The sequence below is a fragment of the Erinaceus europaeus genome, chromosome 23, assembly GCF_950295315.1.
Source record: "Erinaceus europaeus chromosome 23, mEriEur2.1, whole genome shotgun sequence".
NCBI lineage: Eukaryota > Metazoa > Chordata > Mammalia > Eulipotyphla > Erinaceidae > Erinaceus > Erinaceus europaeus.
Genome location: NC_080184.1, coordinates 9286141 through 9301589, shown reverse-complemented (window position 1 = coordinate 9301589; position 15449 = coordinate 9286141). Strand labels below are relative to the sequence as shown.

The 15449-nt window shown below is 42.5% G+C and overlaps 1 protein-coding gene and 1 non-coding gene across 2 annotated transcripts; one reads left to right on the top strand and one right to left on the bottom strand.

Annotated features, from left to right (window-relative positions):
• Positions 1-4261: 4261 nt before the first annotated feature.
• Positions 4262-4370, bottom strand: LOC132535684 (U6 spliceosomal RNA). Its single transcript, XR_009547399.1, has one exon. It is a non-coding gene; the product is annotated as a U6 spliceosomal RNA (small nuclear RNA).
• A 304-nt stretch (positions 4371-4674) lies between these two features.
• On the top strand, positions 4675-6084 carry LOC103125132 (tripartite motif-containing protein 75-like). The gene has a single exon (XM_007535901.1). The coding sequence runs from the start codon at positions 4675-4677 to the stop codon at positions 6082-6084; it is 1410 nt and encodes a 469-aa protein (XP_007535963.1).
• Positions 6085-15449: the final 9365 nt, after the last annotated feature.

Below are 15449 nucleotides of genomic sequence, written 5' to 3'. Positions count from 1 at the left end.
GGAGGCTTTCCCCCCCCCTTTTTGTTTTATTGCTGTTGTGGTTATTATTATTCTTGTCATTGGTGTCATTGTTGTTGGATAGGACAGAGAAATGGAGAGGGATGGGGAAGACAGAAGGGGAGAGAAAGACACCTGCAGACCTAGTTTACCGCCTGTGAAGTGATCCCCCGACAGGTGGGGATCCATTGGCCAAACCGGGATCTTTACGCAGGTCCTTATGCTTTGCACCATGTGCGCTTAATCCACTGCGCTACTGCCCAAACCCCTGGATCTATTTTCTAAATTACAAACTATCAGTTTTGTTGTTGGGTCTCTTACCTCACTGTAGATAGAACGTTTGCTGACATGTTTTTATTCAGTGAAATTTTGAACTTTCAGAAATCTCTGAAATTGCCCTTGTGACAAAGTGTGAAGAAAAAACAGCAAAATTAGTGGTCTGGAACATTTAGGGAGGGAAGGTATAAATACTAAGTTTTTTTTTTTTAATTTCCTTATGGGGAATTAATGATTTACATTCCACAGTAAATACAATAGTTTGTACATGCATAACATTTCTCAGTTTTCCATATAACAATAAAAGCCCTGCTAGGTCTTCTATCATCCTTCTTGGACCTGTATTTCCCCTCCCCCAACCCATCCCAGAGTCTTTTTTTTTTAATTTTATTTATTCCCTTTTGTTGTCCTTGTTGTTTTATTGTTGTAGTTGTTATTGTTGTTGTCGTCGTTGTTGGATAGGACAGAGAGAAATGGAGAGAGGAGGGGAAGACAGAGAGGAGGAGAGAAAGACAGACACCTGCAGACCTGTTTCACCACCTGTGAAGTGACTCCCCTGCAGGTGGGGAGCCAGGGCTCGAACCGGGATCCTTATGCCGGTCCTTGTGCTTTGTGCCACCTGCGCTTAACCCACTGCCCCGCTGCGCTACAGCCCGACTCCCCCAGCGTCTTTTACTTAGGTGCAATACACCAACTCCAGCCCAGATTCTACCTGTTTTTATCTTCTGATTTTTTTCTTTTATTTATTTTATTTATTCCCTTTTGTTGCCCTTGTTTTATTGTTGTAGTTATTATTGTTATTGTTGTTGGATAGGACAGAGAGAAATGGAGAGAGGAAGGTAAGACAGAGAGGAAAAAAGACACCTGTAGACCTGCTTCACCACCTGTGAAGTGACTCCCCTGCAGGTGGGGAGCCAGGGGCTCGAACTGGGATCCTTATGCCAGTCCTTGCACCACCTGCAGCTGCTGCTGCTCTGTAGCCCCACCTCCGGAAGTAATTCCTTGATCTTACTCTTCAAATTCTGCCTGAGAGTGAGATCATTCCATATTCATCCTTCTGTTTCTGACTTATTTCACTTAACATTATTTCTTCAAGGTCCATGCAAGATCACCTTAAAATGGTGAAGTCACCATTTTTTAGAGCTAAGTAGTATTCCATTGTGTATATATACCACAACTTGCCCAGCCATCTGTTGTTTTGGCAATTCTAGGTCTTTTCTGCTTCCAGATAAACATTTGTAGCATTTGCTCTATTCATCTCAAAAATGTGGTAGGGATCTTGATGGGGATAGCATTAAATTTGTAGATGGCTGTGGGTAGTATATTCATTTTCATGATGTTAATTCTTCCAATCCATGAACGTAGAATATCTTTCCACTTCTTTTTTTTTTCTTTTTTAAAATATTTATTTATTTATTCCCTTTTGTTGCCCTTGTTATTTTATTGTTGTAGTTATTATTGTTGTTGTTGTTGATGTCAATGTCATCGTTGTTGGATAAGACAGAGAGAAACGGTGAGAGGAGAGGAAGACAGAGGGGGAGAGAAAGACAGACACCTGCAGACCCGCTTTCTTTCCACTTCTTTGTGTCTTTTTCAATTTCCTTGAGTAGTGACTCATAATTTTCAATATACAAGTCTTTCACTTCTTTGGTTAGATTTACTCCTAGATATTTTATTGTTTTGTTGCTATAGTAAAAGGAATTGATTTCTGGATTCCAGTTTCTTCGAACTTTGTGTTTGTATGGAGGAGTGTCACTGACTTCTGAATGTTAATTTTGTAGCCTGACACCTTACTGTATTGCCTGATGATTTCCAAACACTTCTTGCTGGATTTCCTAGGTTTTTCTATGTATACTGTCATGTCATCTGCAAATAGGGAGAGTTTGACTTCTTCTCTTCCAATCAGTAACCCTTTAATTTCTTGCTCCTGCCTGAGTGCTATGGCAAGAGCTTCCAACACTATGTTGAATAGTAATGGTGATAGTAGGCAGCCCTGTCTAGTACTGATCTGAGGGGAAATGCTTCCAGTTTTTCACCATTGAGTATGATGTTGACTGTAGGTTTGCTATATATAGACTCCACTATCTTCAGGAATTTTCCATCTATTCCCATTTTTATAGTGTTTTGATCATAAAGGGATGTTGCATTTTGTTAAAAGCTTTCTCTGCATCTATTATTATGACCATGTGGTCTTTGGTCTTGCTTTTATTGATGTAGTGGATCACGTTGATTGATTTATGTATATTAAACCAACCTTGCATCCCTGGGATAAGCCCCACATGGTCATGATGAGCAATCTTTTTAATATACTGCTGTATCTGGTTGGCTAGAATTTTGTTCAACATTTTAATATCTATGTTCATCAGAGATATTGGTCTAGTTTTCTTTTTTGGTTGTGTCTCTGTCTGCCTTTGGTATCAAAGTGATGTTGGTTTCATAAAAGCTGGAAGGGAATATTCCAGTGTCTTCAATCTTCTCGAAGAGAGAAACACCTAAGTTTTTTGTTGTTGTTGTAGTTATTATTGTAGTTATTGATGTCTTTGTTGGATAGGACAGAGAGAAATGGAGAGAGGAGGGGAAGACAGAGAGGGGGAGAGAAAGATAGACACCTGCAGACCTGCTTCACCAGTTCTGAAGCAACTCCCCTGCAGGTGGGGAGCTTGTGTCTCAAACCGGGATCCTTATGCCCATCCTTGTACTTTGTGCCACCTGGGCGTAACCCGCTGCACTACCAACCGACTCCCTGATATAAATACTAAGTTATCTAACTTCAAATTCTTCTTCTTCTTCTTCTTCTTCTTTTTTTAACCAGAGCACTGCTCAGCTCTGATATATGGTAGTGTGGAGGACTGAACCTGTAATTTTGCTCTTTTTTTTTTTTTTTTTAAATCCGAGCACTACTCACCTCAGGTTTATGGTGGTACAGGGGATTGAACCTTGGACTTTGGGGCTTCAGGCATGAGAGTCTGTCTGTATAACCACTATGATATCTACCCTCACTCTCCAAATCATTCTTGTCCAGAGGCATTTAATTTCACAGAATTAAAAATGAGACATGAGGTATCACCTTGTTCCACTTTTCCCTGAAGTTTGTGAATCAAGAAACACAGAATCTGAGATGAGCCTAGAAACTTTCCACCTCTTGTCACACATAAAATTTTGGGTAAAAAGGAGGATCTATAGGTGAACTTCCTTGTCGTGTAAATGTTGGTGGACACCATACATGTGATGTTCCTCTTAGGGGATATGGGATTCCATGACACCTTTGAGAAAACCCAGGATGAGGGCTGGGGAGATAACATAATGGTTATGCAAACAGACTCCCAAGCCTGAGGCTTGCAGTGCTCAAATTCAGTCCCCTCGCACCAACATAAGCCAGAGTTGAGCAGTGCTCTGGTAAGAAGAATGAAAAAAAAAAAAAAAAAAAAAAAAACCTGTAGCTGAAAGAGCCCAGCCCAGGATGCATATAGTCTGAGAAGTTTTCAGTCAACCTTCAGTAAATGGAGTTATGGACAGGTTGATAACTTGAATGTTTGAACATCTTAGTTATATTATTGCAAATCTACTTGCTCATTTTAATTTATTATTATTATTACTAGAGCACAGCTCTTGTTTATGGTGGTTCAGTGTTTGAAAGTATACTTTAAAGAAAGAGAAAGTGAGACAAGAGTACAGATCAGCTCTAGCTTATGGAGCTACTGAGGACAGAGCCTGGATCCTCTGTATTTCAGGCATGAAGGACATTTCATAGACATTAAGCTCTCACTTTCTGTGATGTTAGCCCATTAGCAAGTGCCTTCCTTTCTTTCTTTCTTTCTTTCTTTCTTTCTTTCTTTCTTTCTTTCTTCCTTTCTTTCCTTTTCTTACCAGCAGTAGCTCAGCTCTGGCTTATGGTTGTGTGGGGGATTGAACCTGGGACTTTGGAGCCTCAGCTTCAGAGTCTCTTTGCATAAACATTATGCTATCTACTCCCACCCTTATTTTTTTTTTAAATATGGAATGCTTCATGAATTTGAGTGTCATTCTTGCTCAGGGGCCATGCTAATCTTCTCTGTATTGTTCCAATGTTAGTATATATGTGCTGCTGAAGCAAGCACAGGTGCGTTATTCTTAATGCTTGTTTAATTTGCATTACAATAGCTAAAGTTGTTCCTGTTCTTCACTATCTAAATTCTATGTTTCTACCTTGTCTTTGTCTTGTATGCATGTCTCTAGGATTATCTAGAGTCTTTCTGTTTCTACATCACTTGGGGAAGTCTGGCAAAGCATCAAGAGCAGACATTGTGATCTGATTCAATAGCAGCAGAGACAAAGGGAAGAAGAACCTTCCTTCAGGGATACAACCCTTACCGGCCCCAGGAACACCCTGAAGGTTCTCAGAAGCAGAGTAAAGAATTCACCATGGCACAGGAAGGCTTCCTGGAAAAACTGAGGGCAGAGGCCACCTGCCCTGTGTGCCTTGATTTCCTGAAATACCCTGTGACTCTTGAATGTGGGCACCACTGCTGTGCTGCCTGCCTCCAGCAGCGCTGGCAGGACCTGCTGGAAATCCTCCCTTGTCCTGTCTGCCAGCACCACTGTGCCTACAAGAAGCCTCAGAAGAACAGCCAGTTGGGTAACTTGGTTGACTTGATGAAGCAGCTGCCCAGCAGAGGGAGCAAGAAGCAGCAGCAGTTGCAGCCCCTGTGTGAGCAGCACCAGCAGGAACTCAGCCTGTTCTGTGAGAAGGACCTGGAGCTGGTGTGTACCCAGTGCAGGGGCTCCTGTGAGCAGCAGGGTCACCCCCTCACTCCCATCAAGGAGGCTGCTGCTCAGCAAAGAAGGAAGCTCAAATCCTACCTGCAGATTCTGAGGAAGCAGCTGGAAGATGCTCAAAAGGGGCTGGAAATGCAAACCAAAGAAATGAGTAATTTCTACGAGATGATGGAAAAGCAAGAGTTTGAAATACCCTGGGAATTTGAACATCTTAAGCACTCTTTGAGAGTGAATCAAAATGTCATTGATAATATATTACAAAAGGATGAAAGAGATCTTGCCAAGAAAATTACTGAATGCAGAGGCCAGATGTTAGCCTATGGCTCCACATTGAAGAGTCTGCTGAGAGAATTCACTGAAATGTTTTTGCAGACAGACCTGGATCTACTGCTGGGTATTAGAAAATACTACTTTCAGTGTAGCAGGTATCCAAACCTAGAGGTCCCAGCTACCTTTTCATACAAATTCAGTGAGGTTTCTCTCAGTCTCCCCTCTAACTATTTAGGCCTACGTAACATCATCAGTAAGTTTCAGGTCGATTTGACATTTGATTCTGACACTGCCCACCCTTCTCTCATTGTCTCTGAAGCAGGGAAGGTAGCCACATTTTCTCATGAAAGAAAGAATCCAGATCGGTTTCCCAAAACCAAGACATTCACTTCTCACACAGCAGTCCTAAGTTGTGAGGGCTTTGATGCAGGTAGGCATTTTTGGCAAATTGAATTTCAAGGTGCAGGTGTGTGGGCCTTTGGTGTGTGCAAAGAATCTTTCCCCAGAGATGCCCAGATCCCACTGTCCCCAAGCCATGGCTGTTGGCAGTATCAGCAGCCTGAAAGCGAACAACTTGACTCACAGGAGGTAAAGACTCGTGTTGGTGTTTTTCTGGATGATGAGTTGGGAGAACTTTCATTTTATAATATGGATCTGCTGTGCCACTTACATACAATCGCTGATAACTTTACAGAAAGACTGATGCCCTGTTTCTCTGCTAAGCCTTCTTCTTTGTCATTTGTCATGAGAATCATCAAAGCTGAACGCTCATGTTCTCCACTGTAATTAGGCATTTTGATAATAAAGATTTGAGCCATTATTCATGTGTGCATTCTGATAACTTTCATTTCCACCACTGGTTTCACTGTCTACTCCACACCTGGACAGAAATGTACTGTCCCAAGTTCCGTGGGATACTTACACTGCAGTTCTCAAGCTACTGGTTTTCTCATGCATGTGGGAACTGTATACCTATGCTTACCAGATTACTATACAGTGTGGGTGTTTTCTACATCATCTTTCTTATCTAATGTTTCTCACCTGCACTACCGATAATATCATTTTAAAATTTCTCTATTAGGGAATCAGTGTTTTACATTCAACAGTAAATACAACAGTTTGTACACGCATAACATTTCCCAGTTTTCCATGGAACAATACAACCCCCACTAGGTCCTCTGTTATCCTTTTTGCATCTGCATTCTCCCTTCCCACCCACCCCAGAGTCGTTTACTTTGGTGCAATATGCCAACTCCAATAATAGAATTAATTCAAGTTTCTTCCCTTGTTCTTGGCTGCAATGGTTGAATGAGGGTGCTCATCAACGGAATGACCTAGAATTCTTAGAATGAGGCCTCATGTGGGACATAGGATGCTCAGTGTGCCCTGGACTTGGATGTACCCTACCTAGGAGACATGAAAAACATGGAAATACTTATATCATAGGTAGTAATCATGATCCCACTTTGCAATTTCTTCTAGGAAAATTTATTCCTTTTTTTCTTTATTTTTAAGTATTTTATTTTGTTTTTTACTTTATTTTTTATATTCATTTTATTCATTCCCTTTTGTTGCCCTTGTTGTTTTATTGTTGTAGCTATTATTGTTGTTGAATAGGACAGTGAAATTGAGAGAAAGGGAGAGAAAAATAGACACTGGCAGACCTGATACACTGCTTGTGAAGCGACTCCCATGAAGGTGGGGAGCTGGGGGCTCGAACCGGCATCCTTCCACTGGTCCTTGTGCTTTGTGCCACATGCACTTAACCCGCTGTGCTACCGCCTGACTCCCTTTTATTGTATTTTTGAGAGATGCAGAGAGAAAGACACAGAGAAATACCAGAGTACTGCACAGCTCTGGCTTTTGGTGGTGCAGGGGATTGAACCTGGAACTTTAGAGCCTCAGGCAAGAGAGTTTCTTTGCATAACCATTATGCTATCTATCCCCACCCAATTATTTTTTGTTTTAAGAATATTTTTCTTGAAATTTCCTCTAGAAGGCTGAATGCTAGCTTTTCAGGAAAAAAACAAGAATGAAAACAATGCTTCTAAATCACTCTAGAAAGTAAAGATAATCATGCAGGTAAACTCACAACTAAAACATGTATCAAATTCTCCATTTGGGTAAAGTGGGGAGCAGAGATCTGGTGCTGGAAAAAGCCTGGTGGGAGGGAAATAAGCCCCACAGAAACAGATAATGGAGTTTTCTGTAGCTCCGAAGTCTAACATTTTCATGTATCTAGGTGATTTTCAATTTCAAAGGTGAGCTCTAGTATATTCTCATGCTGCTCTATCATGTAATGCACAGTCAGTAAGCAGAGAAGCTAGAATTGCACCTGAGGGGCTCATCCTAGGTGGATGGAGAATCAGGGCAGGGATTCAGAATCCTCCAGTATCCTAAGGTGTGGGGAGGCAGGGTGCATGTGTAGAAGGCAGAGGGGAATAAGGAGGCTCCTGATGGATAAAAGCACCCGTGGGACTGAGGGTGAGGACTCAAAGAGCACTTGGGAAACTCAGTGGACCCTGTATTCAGTGGGAGGAGGAGGCAGAGGTCTGAGTGCTAAGGTGGGGAGCAGCTTCAGAAAATGTGACTGGATGCTGAAGTAGAACCCAGAAGAGCTACTCTGTGGACTAGGGCTGGAGGCCGATGTGCAGGGCTCTGCCAGGGTGGAGATTCAGGCTCCACCTGAGGGTGGAGGCCAGAATCCCTCAGGTGGAAGCAGCAATGGAGTGCAGGCAGGAATCCTGGGGCTGAATCATATAAGACTGAATGAATTGGTGACCACAGGCCTATCCCTAGGGAAATAAATCTGATAGACCTCTTCTTGCAGCAAGTATAAATATGCCAGACTTCTAGCTGTGGAGAATAGAACTGATAAGTTTTCTTCCTGGGTGTCTGGAAGTGAAGTCACTTCCTTGACCACAGTCCCCAGTAGACCTTGGAGCAGCTGTAACCAGTCAGCCATTACAAAGACATTCTCTCATGCCTCACTCCCTTGGCCAGAGGTATGTGGCATAAAGGGTCCATACAGAGGGTTAAAGAATAGAAGGGGTGCATTGGATCGACCTTCCCGTGGTGCATCCCGTGAGTACCCATTCATTGGGGAAACTGACGATCCTTCCTAGCCAACTGAATCCACATGGATCCCAGTCACTTTCAAAGCCAGCAACAAGCAGCTCCTGACAGCTTTCAAGCTTTTCAACCTGACACTGTTGACTGGCTACGGAAGAAGGGCAAACGCTAGATGAAGAAAGAATAGGAAAGCTATCAGGGTAGGGGATGGTATACAGAGTTCTGGTGGTGCTAATTGTGTGGAGTTATACCACCTTTTTTTTTTTTTTTTCTAACCAGAGCACTGCTCAGCTCTGGCTTATGGCAGTTCTTCTTCTTCTAGCGTTTGCCCTTCTTCTGTAGCCAGTCAACAGCGTCAGGTTGAGCCTGATGTAGTTTCGAGACCTCCTTTGAATCTGGAGAGGTGGCAGTCGTTGACTATGTGGGTCATAGTCTGTCTGGAGCCGCAGGGGCAGTTCGGGTCGTCTCTGGCTCCCCAGCGATGGAACATAGCGGCGCACCGGCCATGGCCTGTTCGATAGCGATTGAGGAGGGCCCAATCATAACGTGCTAGGTCAAAGCCGGGTGGACGCTTGCAGGGGTCTGTGATGAGGTGTTTGTTCTTGACCTCAGCTGACTGCCAACTCTGTTTCCAAGAGTCTGGACAGAGAAGTTCAGTGTAGGCATAGGAGACCAGATTGGGTGACGAGACGTCAAGCGTTGGACAGGGTGGGCAAAGATATCCGCGTATATTGGCAGGTCCGGTCGAGCGTAGACGTGGGAAATGAACTTAGATGATGCCGCATCCCGACGAATATCTGGCGGGGCGATGTTGCTAAGAACTGGCAGCCATGGAACCGGGGTGGAACGGATGGTTCCAGAAATGATCCTCATGGAGGAATATAATTTGGAATCGACCAAGTGGGCATGGGGGCCACGGAACCATCCTGGGGCACAGTATTCTGCAGTGGAATAGCATAATGCCAGAGATGATGATCGTAGTGTGGAAGTGCTCGCGCCCCATGAGGAGCTGGCCAGTCTTGCAATGATGTTATTCCTCGCGCCCACCTTTGCTGCAGTTTTTATGAGATGTTCGTGAAATGGCTGTCCCTGTACAGATCCTGACTGCATCCCATGCCCAGGAAGGGCAAAGACACCTTTTTTTTTTTTTTTTTTCAAGAGAGCTTATTACATTTTTAACTCTTTACTTATTTTTATTCCTTTATTGGAGAATTAATGTTTTATATTCTACAGAAATACAAGAGGTTGTACATGCATAACATTTCCTACTAGGTCCTCTGTGTCATCCTTTTTGGATATGTATTCTCCCCGCCCGCCCCCCCCCCCCTGGCACCCATCCCAGCAAAGACACCTTTTGAGTGTCTGAGGAATTCACTTACTTGGCCAGTCTTCCTGGTATGTCCCCAACTTTCCCAAGTGCAGGTCAGTGTCCATGTCCTCTAGGAGGGATGGACCTTGGCTGTTTGGGGACCGGGTGGGTTGGATATTGTTGGTGCTGAAGATGCCCTTTGCTCCTGATGAACACAAGAGCAGTGGCCAGGGAGCCCCCTATAGCCCCTCTCTGTAGACCAGCATGGGTATGGAAAGAAAAAAGGTTGAGTGCGGGGGTGTCACACTGGCAGGGCTGGAGGCATGGATACAAAGGCAGCCGGCCCTTGATTCTTGAGATTTAGGAATCCTAGAGGCTGCTGCCCTGTGGGGCAAAAGCGCCAGGTCGTCTCCTCTTCTACATACGGCCGCCTGCTCCCAACACAAATACTGGATCCGCTCAGCCGCCCCCCCAACCCACTTGCCCTTTCCTTCCCTCCAGCTAGCAGGCTGCTTCTTTGTGGGTCCACACCCAAGACACAAGCAAGGTCTGTGGGCCAGGCTGGGGTTCTCTGGCTCCAGCAGACTCCCACCAAAGGTTGAGTCTCAGCAGCCCAAGCCTGGCCCTTGACTGCACCTCCCCTTCCCCCCACACCACCATAAATGCAGGGGGGAGGCTTGACCAGCAGGCCTGCACACCAGCTGTCTCAAGTACCTCTGGATTGCTCTCTGCCTCTTCCCAACCAATCCACAGATCCATCCATCCATCCATCCATACACTCACCAATCAACCAAGCTAAGCAGAAAGGAGACATGTCGGGGGTCGGATGGTAGCGTCATGGGTTAAGCACATGTGGCACAAAGCATGAGGGCCGGCTTAAGGATCCCAGTTCAAGCCACTGGCTCCCATATGTTTCTAGGAATTGTTCCACTTCTTCCAGATTCTCTAGCTTGGTGGCGTATAGTTCTTCATAGAAGTTTCACATGATTCTCTGGATTTCTGTGGTGTCAGTTGTGATATCTCCTCCATCGTTTACAATTCTATTAATTTGAGTCTTCTCTCTTTTTTGTTTGGTAAGTCTGGCTAGGGGTTTGTCAATTTTGTTTAATCTTTCAAAGAACCAACATTTGGCTTCATTGATCTTTTGTATGGTTCTTTTATTTTCGATGTTGTTTATTTCTGCTCTAATTTTAGTGATTTCTGTCCTTCTGGTTGCTTTAGGGTTCCTTTGTTCCTCTTCCTTTAAGTCCTTGAGGTGTGCAGTAAGGTCGTTCATTTGAGCTTCTTCTTGGTGTTTAATATGTGATTGTATGGCTATAAGTTTCCTTCTCAGTACTGCTTTAGCTGTGTCCCAAATATTTTGATAGGTTGTGTCTTCATTTTCATTTGTTTCCAGGAACATTTGAATTTCCTGCTTGAGTGAATCTCTGACCCATTGGCTCTTAAGGAGTATGTTGTTTAGTTTCCAAATTCTGTGACTTTTAATAATTTTCTGTTTGTTGTTAAATGTTAGTTTTACTCTACTGTGGTCTGAGAAGATACTTGGGATGATTTTGATGCTCTTGAATTTATTGATGCTGTCTTTGTGGCCTAACATGTGGTCTATCCTTGAGTATGTGTTATGTGGATTTGAAAAGAAGTTGTATTACAGTTTTTTGGGGTGAAAGACTCTGAAAATGTCCAAGAGGTCTAGTCTGTCAATCTTTTCATTTAATTCTCTTGTATCTTTGTTGGTTCTCTGCATTGTTGATCTGTCTAAGTGTGAGAGTGGGGTATTGAATTCTCTCACTATTATTGTATTACTATTGATGTATTTTTGAAATTCTTTAAGTAAGTGCTTGACATATTTAGATGGTCCCTCATTGGGTGCATAGATGTTAATAATTGTTAAGTCTTCTTGACTGATTGATCCTCTAATAATTATGTAATGTCCTTGCCTATCTTTTATTACTTTATTTAATTTAAAATCTATTGTGTCTGAGTTGAGAAAGGCTGTTCCTACCCTTTTTTGTGGTCCGTTAGCCTGTATGATAGTTTTCCATCCTTTCACTTTAAGTCTGTGTTTATTTTGTTGTGACAGATGGTATTCTTGCAAGCAGCATATGGTTGGGTTATGTTTTCTGATCCATGCCCCACTCTGTGCCTTTTGATGGGTGAGTTTAAGCCATTGACATTTATTGATATTATGGATTTAATGTATTGTAGTGCCATTGTTCAAAATAAATTTTTGTTTGCTTTGATATATTGCAAGTATTATAGTGATGTTCTTGTTTATAAGAGGTCTTTTAGAACCTCTTTCAGGGCTGGTTTGGTGATGGTTGCTTCCTTTAACTGTTGTTTGTCTAAGAAGGTTTTGATCCCTCCATCTAGTTTGAATGAAAGCCTAGCAGGAAATATTATCCTTGGTTGAAACCCTTTTTCATTCAGGGCTTGATAGATATCTTGCCATTCTCTTCTGGCTTTTAGAGTTTGAGTGGAGAAGTCTGCTGATAGTCTTATGGGTTTTCCCCTGTGTGTGACTTTTTGTTTCTCTCTTGCAGCCTTTAGGATCCTTTCTCTATCCTTACTCCTTCTCATTGTGACTATGATGTGTCTTGGTGTCTTCAGGTCTGGGTTGATTCTGTTTGGAACTCTCTGGGCCTCTTGAATCTTGATGTCCTTTCTGTTATTCAGGTCTGGAAAGTTTTCTTCTATTATTTCCTCTAGAATGTTTTCTTCCCCTTCCTCTCTTTCTTCCTCTGGCAGGCCAATTATACGAATGTTACTTCTTTTGAGATCATCCCATATGTCTCTGTTGTTTTCAGTGTCTCTCAATCTCTTTTTTAGCTCTTTCACCTCTTTCTTAGTTTTCTCTAACTCATCTTCTGTCTGACTAATTCTGTTTTCTGCTTCTGTTAATCTGCTTTCCCTTCCCTCAGCTTCTTTCTTCATTACAGCTATTTCAGCTTTCAGTTCTCTAATTGCTTCAAGATAATCAGTATTTTCCTTGGGGGTCTCAACTGTTGTTTCCCTAATACTGCCATTTCTTTCCTCTGATGTTGTTTTCATTTCTGTGATTAATAAGTTTATTATTGCTTGTATACTTTTCTTATCTATGGTTACTTCTGGATGATTTGTAGTTTCTTCTGGGCTCTTATCTTCATTCATTGGAGTAGCAGTTTTATTTGTTTTTGATCTACCCATTTTTTTATTTATGTGTTTCTTTTTTATGCTCTGTTGTTCCTCAGTTGTTGTGTCTTGAGTACAAGCAACACTGTACTAAATACCTTTATGACAAATGCACTCACCAACCTCAGGAATTACAATAGCAACTGAAGCAAGTATTGAAGCAGTTTAATCACTACCAGTTAGCCAAACAATGTCTCCAGTCCGTGAAAAAATAGCAACCAAGTCCAAGTGAAGAAGAAAGAGAAAAGAAATAAGGGATAGCAAGAATAGACAGTTATGCAAATCTACTATCCACTGTATATTCTAGGGGTAATAAGAGGAGAAAGGGAAGTAGAGCAGAGATACACACATAGAGAGTCCACTCTGAGTCAGTTTCTTCCCCAAAATAATTCACAAATTCAGAAAGGCAACGAAGAAGGAAGGAAGAAGTGTATGACAAGATTAAAAAAAAAGAGAGAGAAACAAGAGAGAGGAAAGAGAAAAGATAAGAAAAAGAGCTGTAATAAAAGAGCAGTGAAAGGAAAAATTTTTTAAATTGATTATTTTATTTTATTTTATTTATTTATTTTTTTAATTAGTTAGGAGGAAGAAGGGGAGAGTCTGTAGAGGAAGTAGGAGTAATGAGACAAGTTCCTCTCACAATAGATAAGATGTCCACCACTTCACTTCAGATTGTGTCCAGAGACTTCACTTGTGGAATGACAACCCTTCAGCTTCATTACTTGGGTGAGACCTTTCCTTTCATAGTATACTCTAATTTCATCTCAGGTGGTTCACTTTCTAACAAAGTCCCAAAACCTAGATATACACCAGTTTCTGTGAGAGAGAGCATATCTTCACATGTATCTATAAACTACTGCAAAATATATACCTGAAAGCAGAAGTACACTAGAGCTTGCAGTGAGTACCTCCCTAATACTTCCTCTCCACTGTTCCAAGCTTTGGGTCCATGATTGCTCAACAATTTGTTTGGCTTTGTATGTTAACTCTCTTTTCAGTCACCAGGTTCCAGATGCCATCAGCATGCTGGCCAGGCTTCCCTGGATTGAAGACCCCACCAATGTGTTCTGGAGCTCAGCTTCCCCAGAGACCCACCCTACTAGGGAAAGAGAGAGGCAGACTGGGAGTATGAACCGACCAGTCAACGCCCATGTTCAGTGGGGAAGCAATTACAGAAGCCAGACCTTCTACCTTCTGCAACCCACAATGACCCTGGGTCCATGCTCCCAGAGGGATGGAGAATAGGAAGGCTATCAGGGGAGGGGGTGGGATATGGAGATTGGGTGGTGGGAATTGTGTGGAGTTGTACCCCTCCTACCCTATGGTTTTATTAATTATTCCTTTCTTAAATAAAAAAAAAAAAAGATAAGATGCCCACTACCATAGCAATGAAAGATACCCTAAGAGTTAATTCTGATCAACCTAAGGGGGGGAAGATATATGCCTTTATATAATATTAATAATAAAATAGAGCAGGGTAAAACACACTGTCCAAGATTGCCTCAAGCCTCCTGAGCAGAGGCAGCTGATTGTTAAGAAAGAAAGAAAGAAAGAAAGAAAGAAAGAAAGAAAGAAAGAAAAAACCCTCAGGACTAGACAAGGATAGCAGGAATAGACAGTTATGCAAATCTACTATCCATTGTATATTCTAGGGGTAGCTAAAGGAGGAAGGGAAGTTGATCAGAGATATTCGCAGAGAGAGTCCACTCTGAGTCAGATTTCTTCCCCTAAAGAATTCCCAAACATGTATCAGTGAATTCAGAAAGTTGTAGGATTAAGGAAGAAAGGACGGCAAGAATGAGAAGAAACAAAAAAAAAAGAAAGAGAGAAGAAAGAAAAAGATAAGAAAAGAACAGTAATAAAAAGGACTGAAAGAGTTTTTATTTATTTATTTTTTATTATTTAGCTAGCTATGGGGGGGGAGGGGAGCTGTTGTGCAGAGGCAGCTCGTTGGCTACTTAGAAAGAAAAAAGGCCAGAGGTTTCAGAAGGGAATAGACTTAGAATGAATGATACTCCCTGGTGGGACAGGAATCTTGGTAAAGAAAGAAGTTCAGCAGGGGAGCCTGCTAGGAGCCGGTCCCCAGGGACTGGTTATGGGGGGGGGAAGGGGGAGGAGGTGCGCTTTGGGAGTAATAATTTAAAAGAAAAAAAATTTTCCCTTTCTACTCTATTTTTTAACCCAAATTAAGTTATAGTCACCTCCTTGGTGTCACCACTAGGACCCCTTATTGACTGGCCTACTAAAGACAGAAAATCCTACCGTTTCCAGGAGATGTGGTCAGAGCTCAAGCCACTAGCAGCTTCTCAGTCCGCCATCTTCGAGGAACCCCTCGCCACCGGCTTCCAACCTGCAGGGGAGTCTCTTAACAGGCACTGAAGCAGGTCTGCACCTGTCTATCTTTCTCTCCCCCTGTCTGTCTTCCCTTCCTCTCCCCATTTATCTCTGTCCTACCCAACAACGAATGGCATCAACAATAATAATAATAACCACAATGAGGCAACAACAACAAGCACAAAAAATGGGGAAAATGGCCTCAAGGAGCAGTAGATTCATGGTGCAGGCACTGAGTCAGCTCCAGGAATAACCCTGGAGACAAAAA

Excerpts from the sequence above, each read along its gene's own strand:
- LOC103125132 (XM_007535901.1), top strand. The coding sequence starts at position 4,675 with ATGGCACAGGAAGGCTTCCTGGAAAAACTGAGGGCAGAGGCCACCTGC.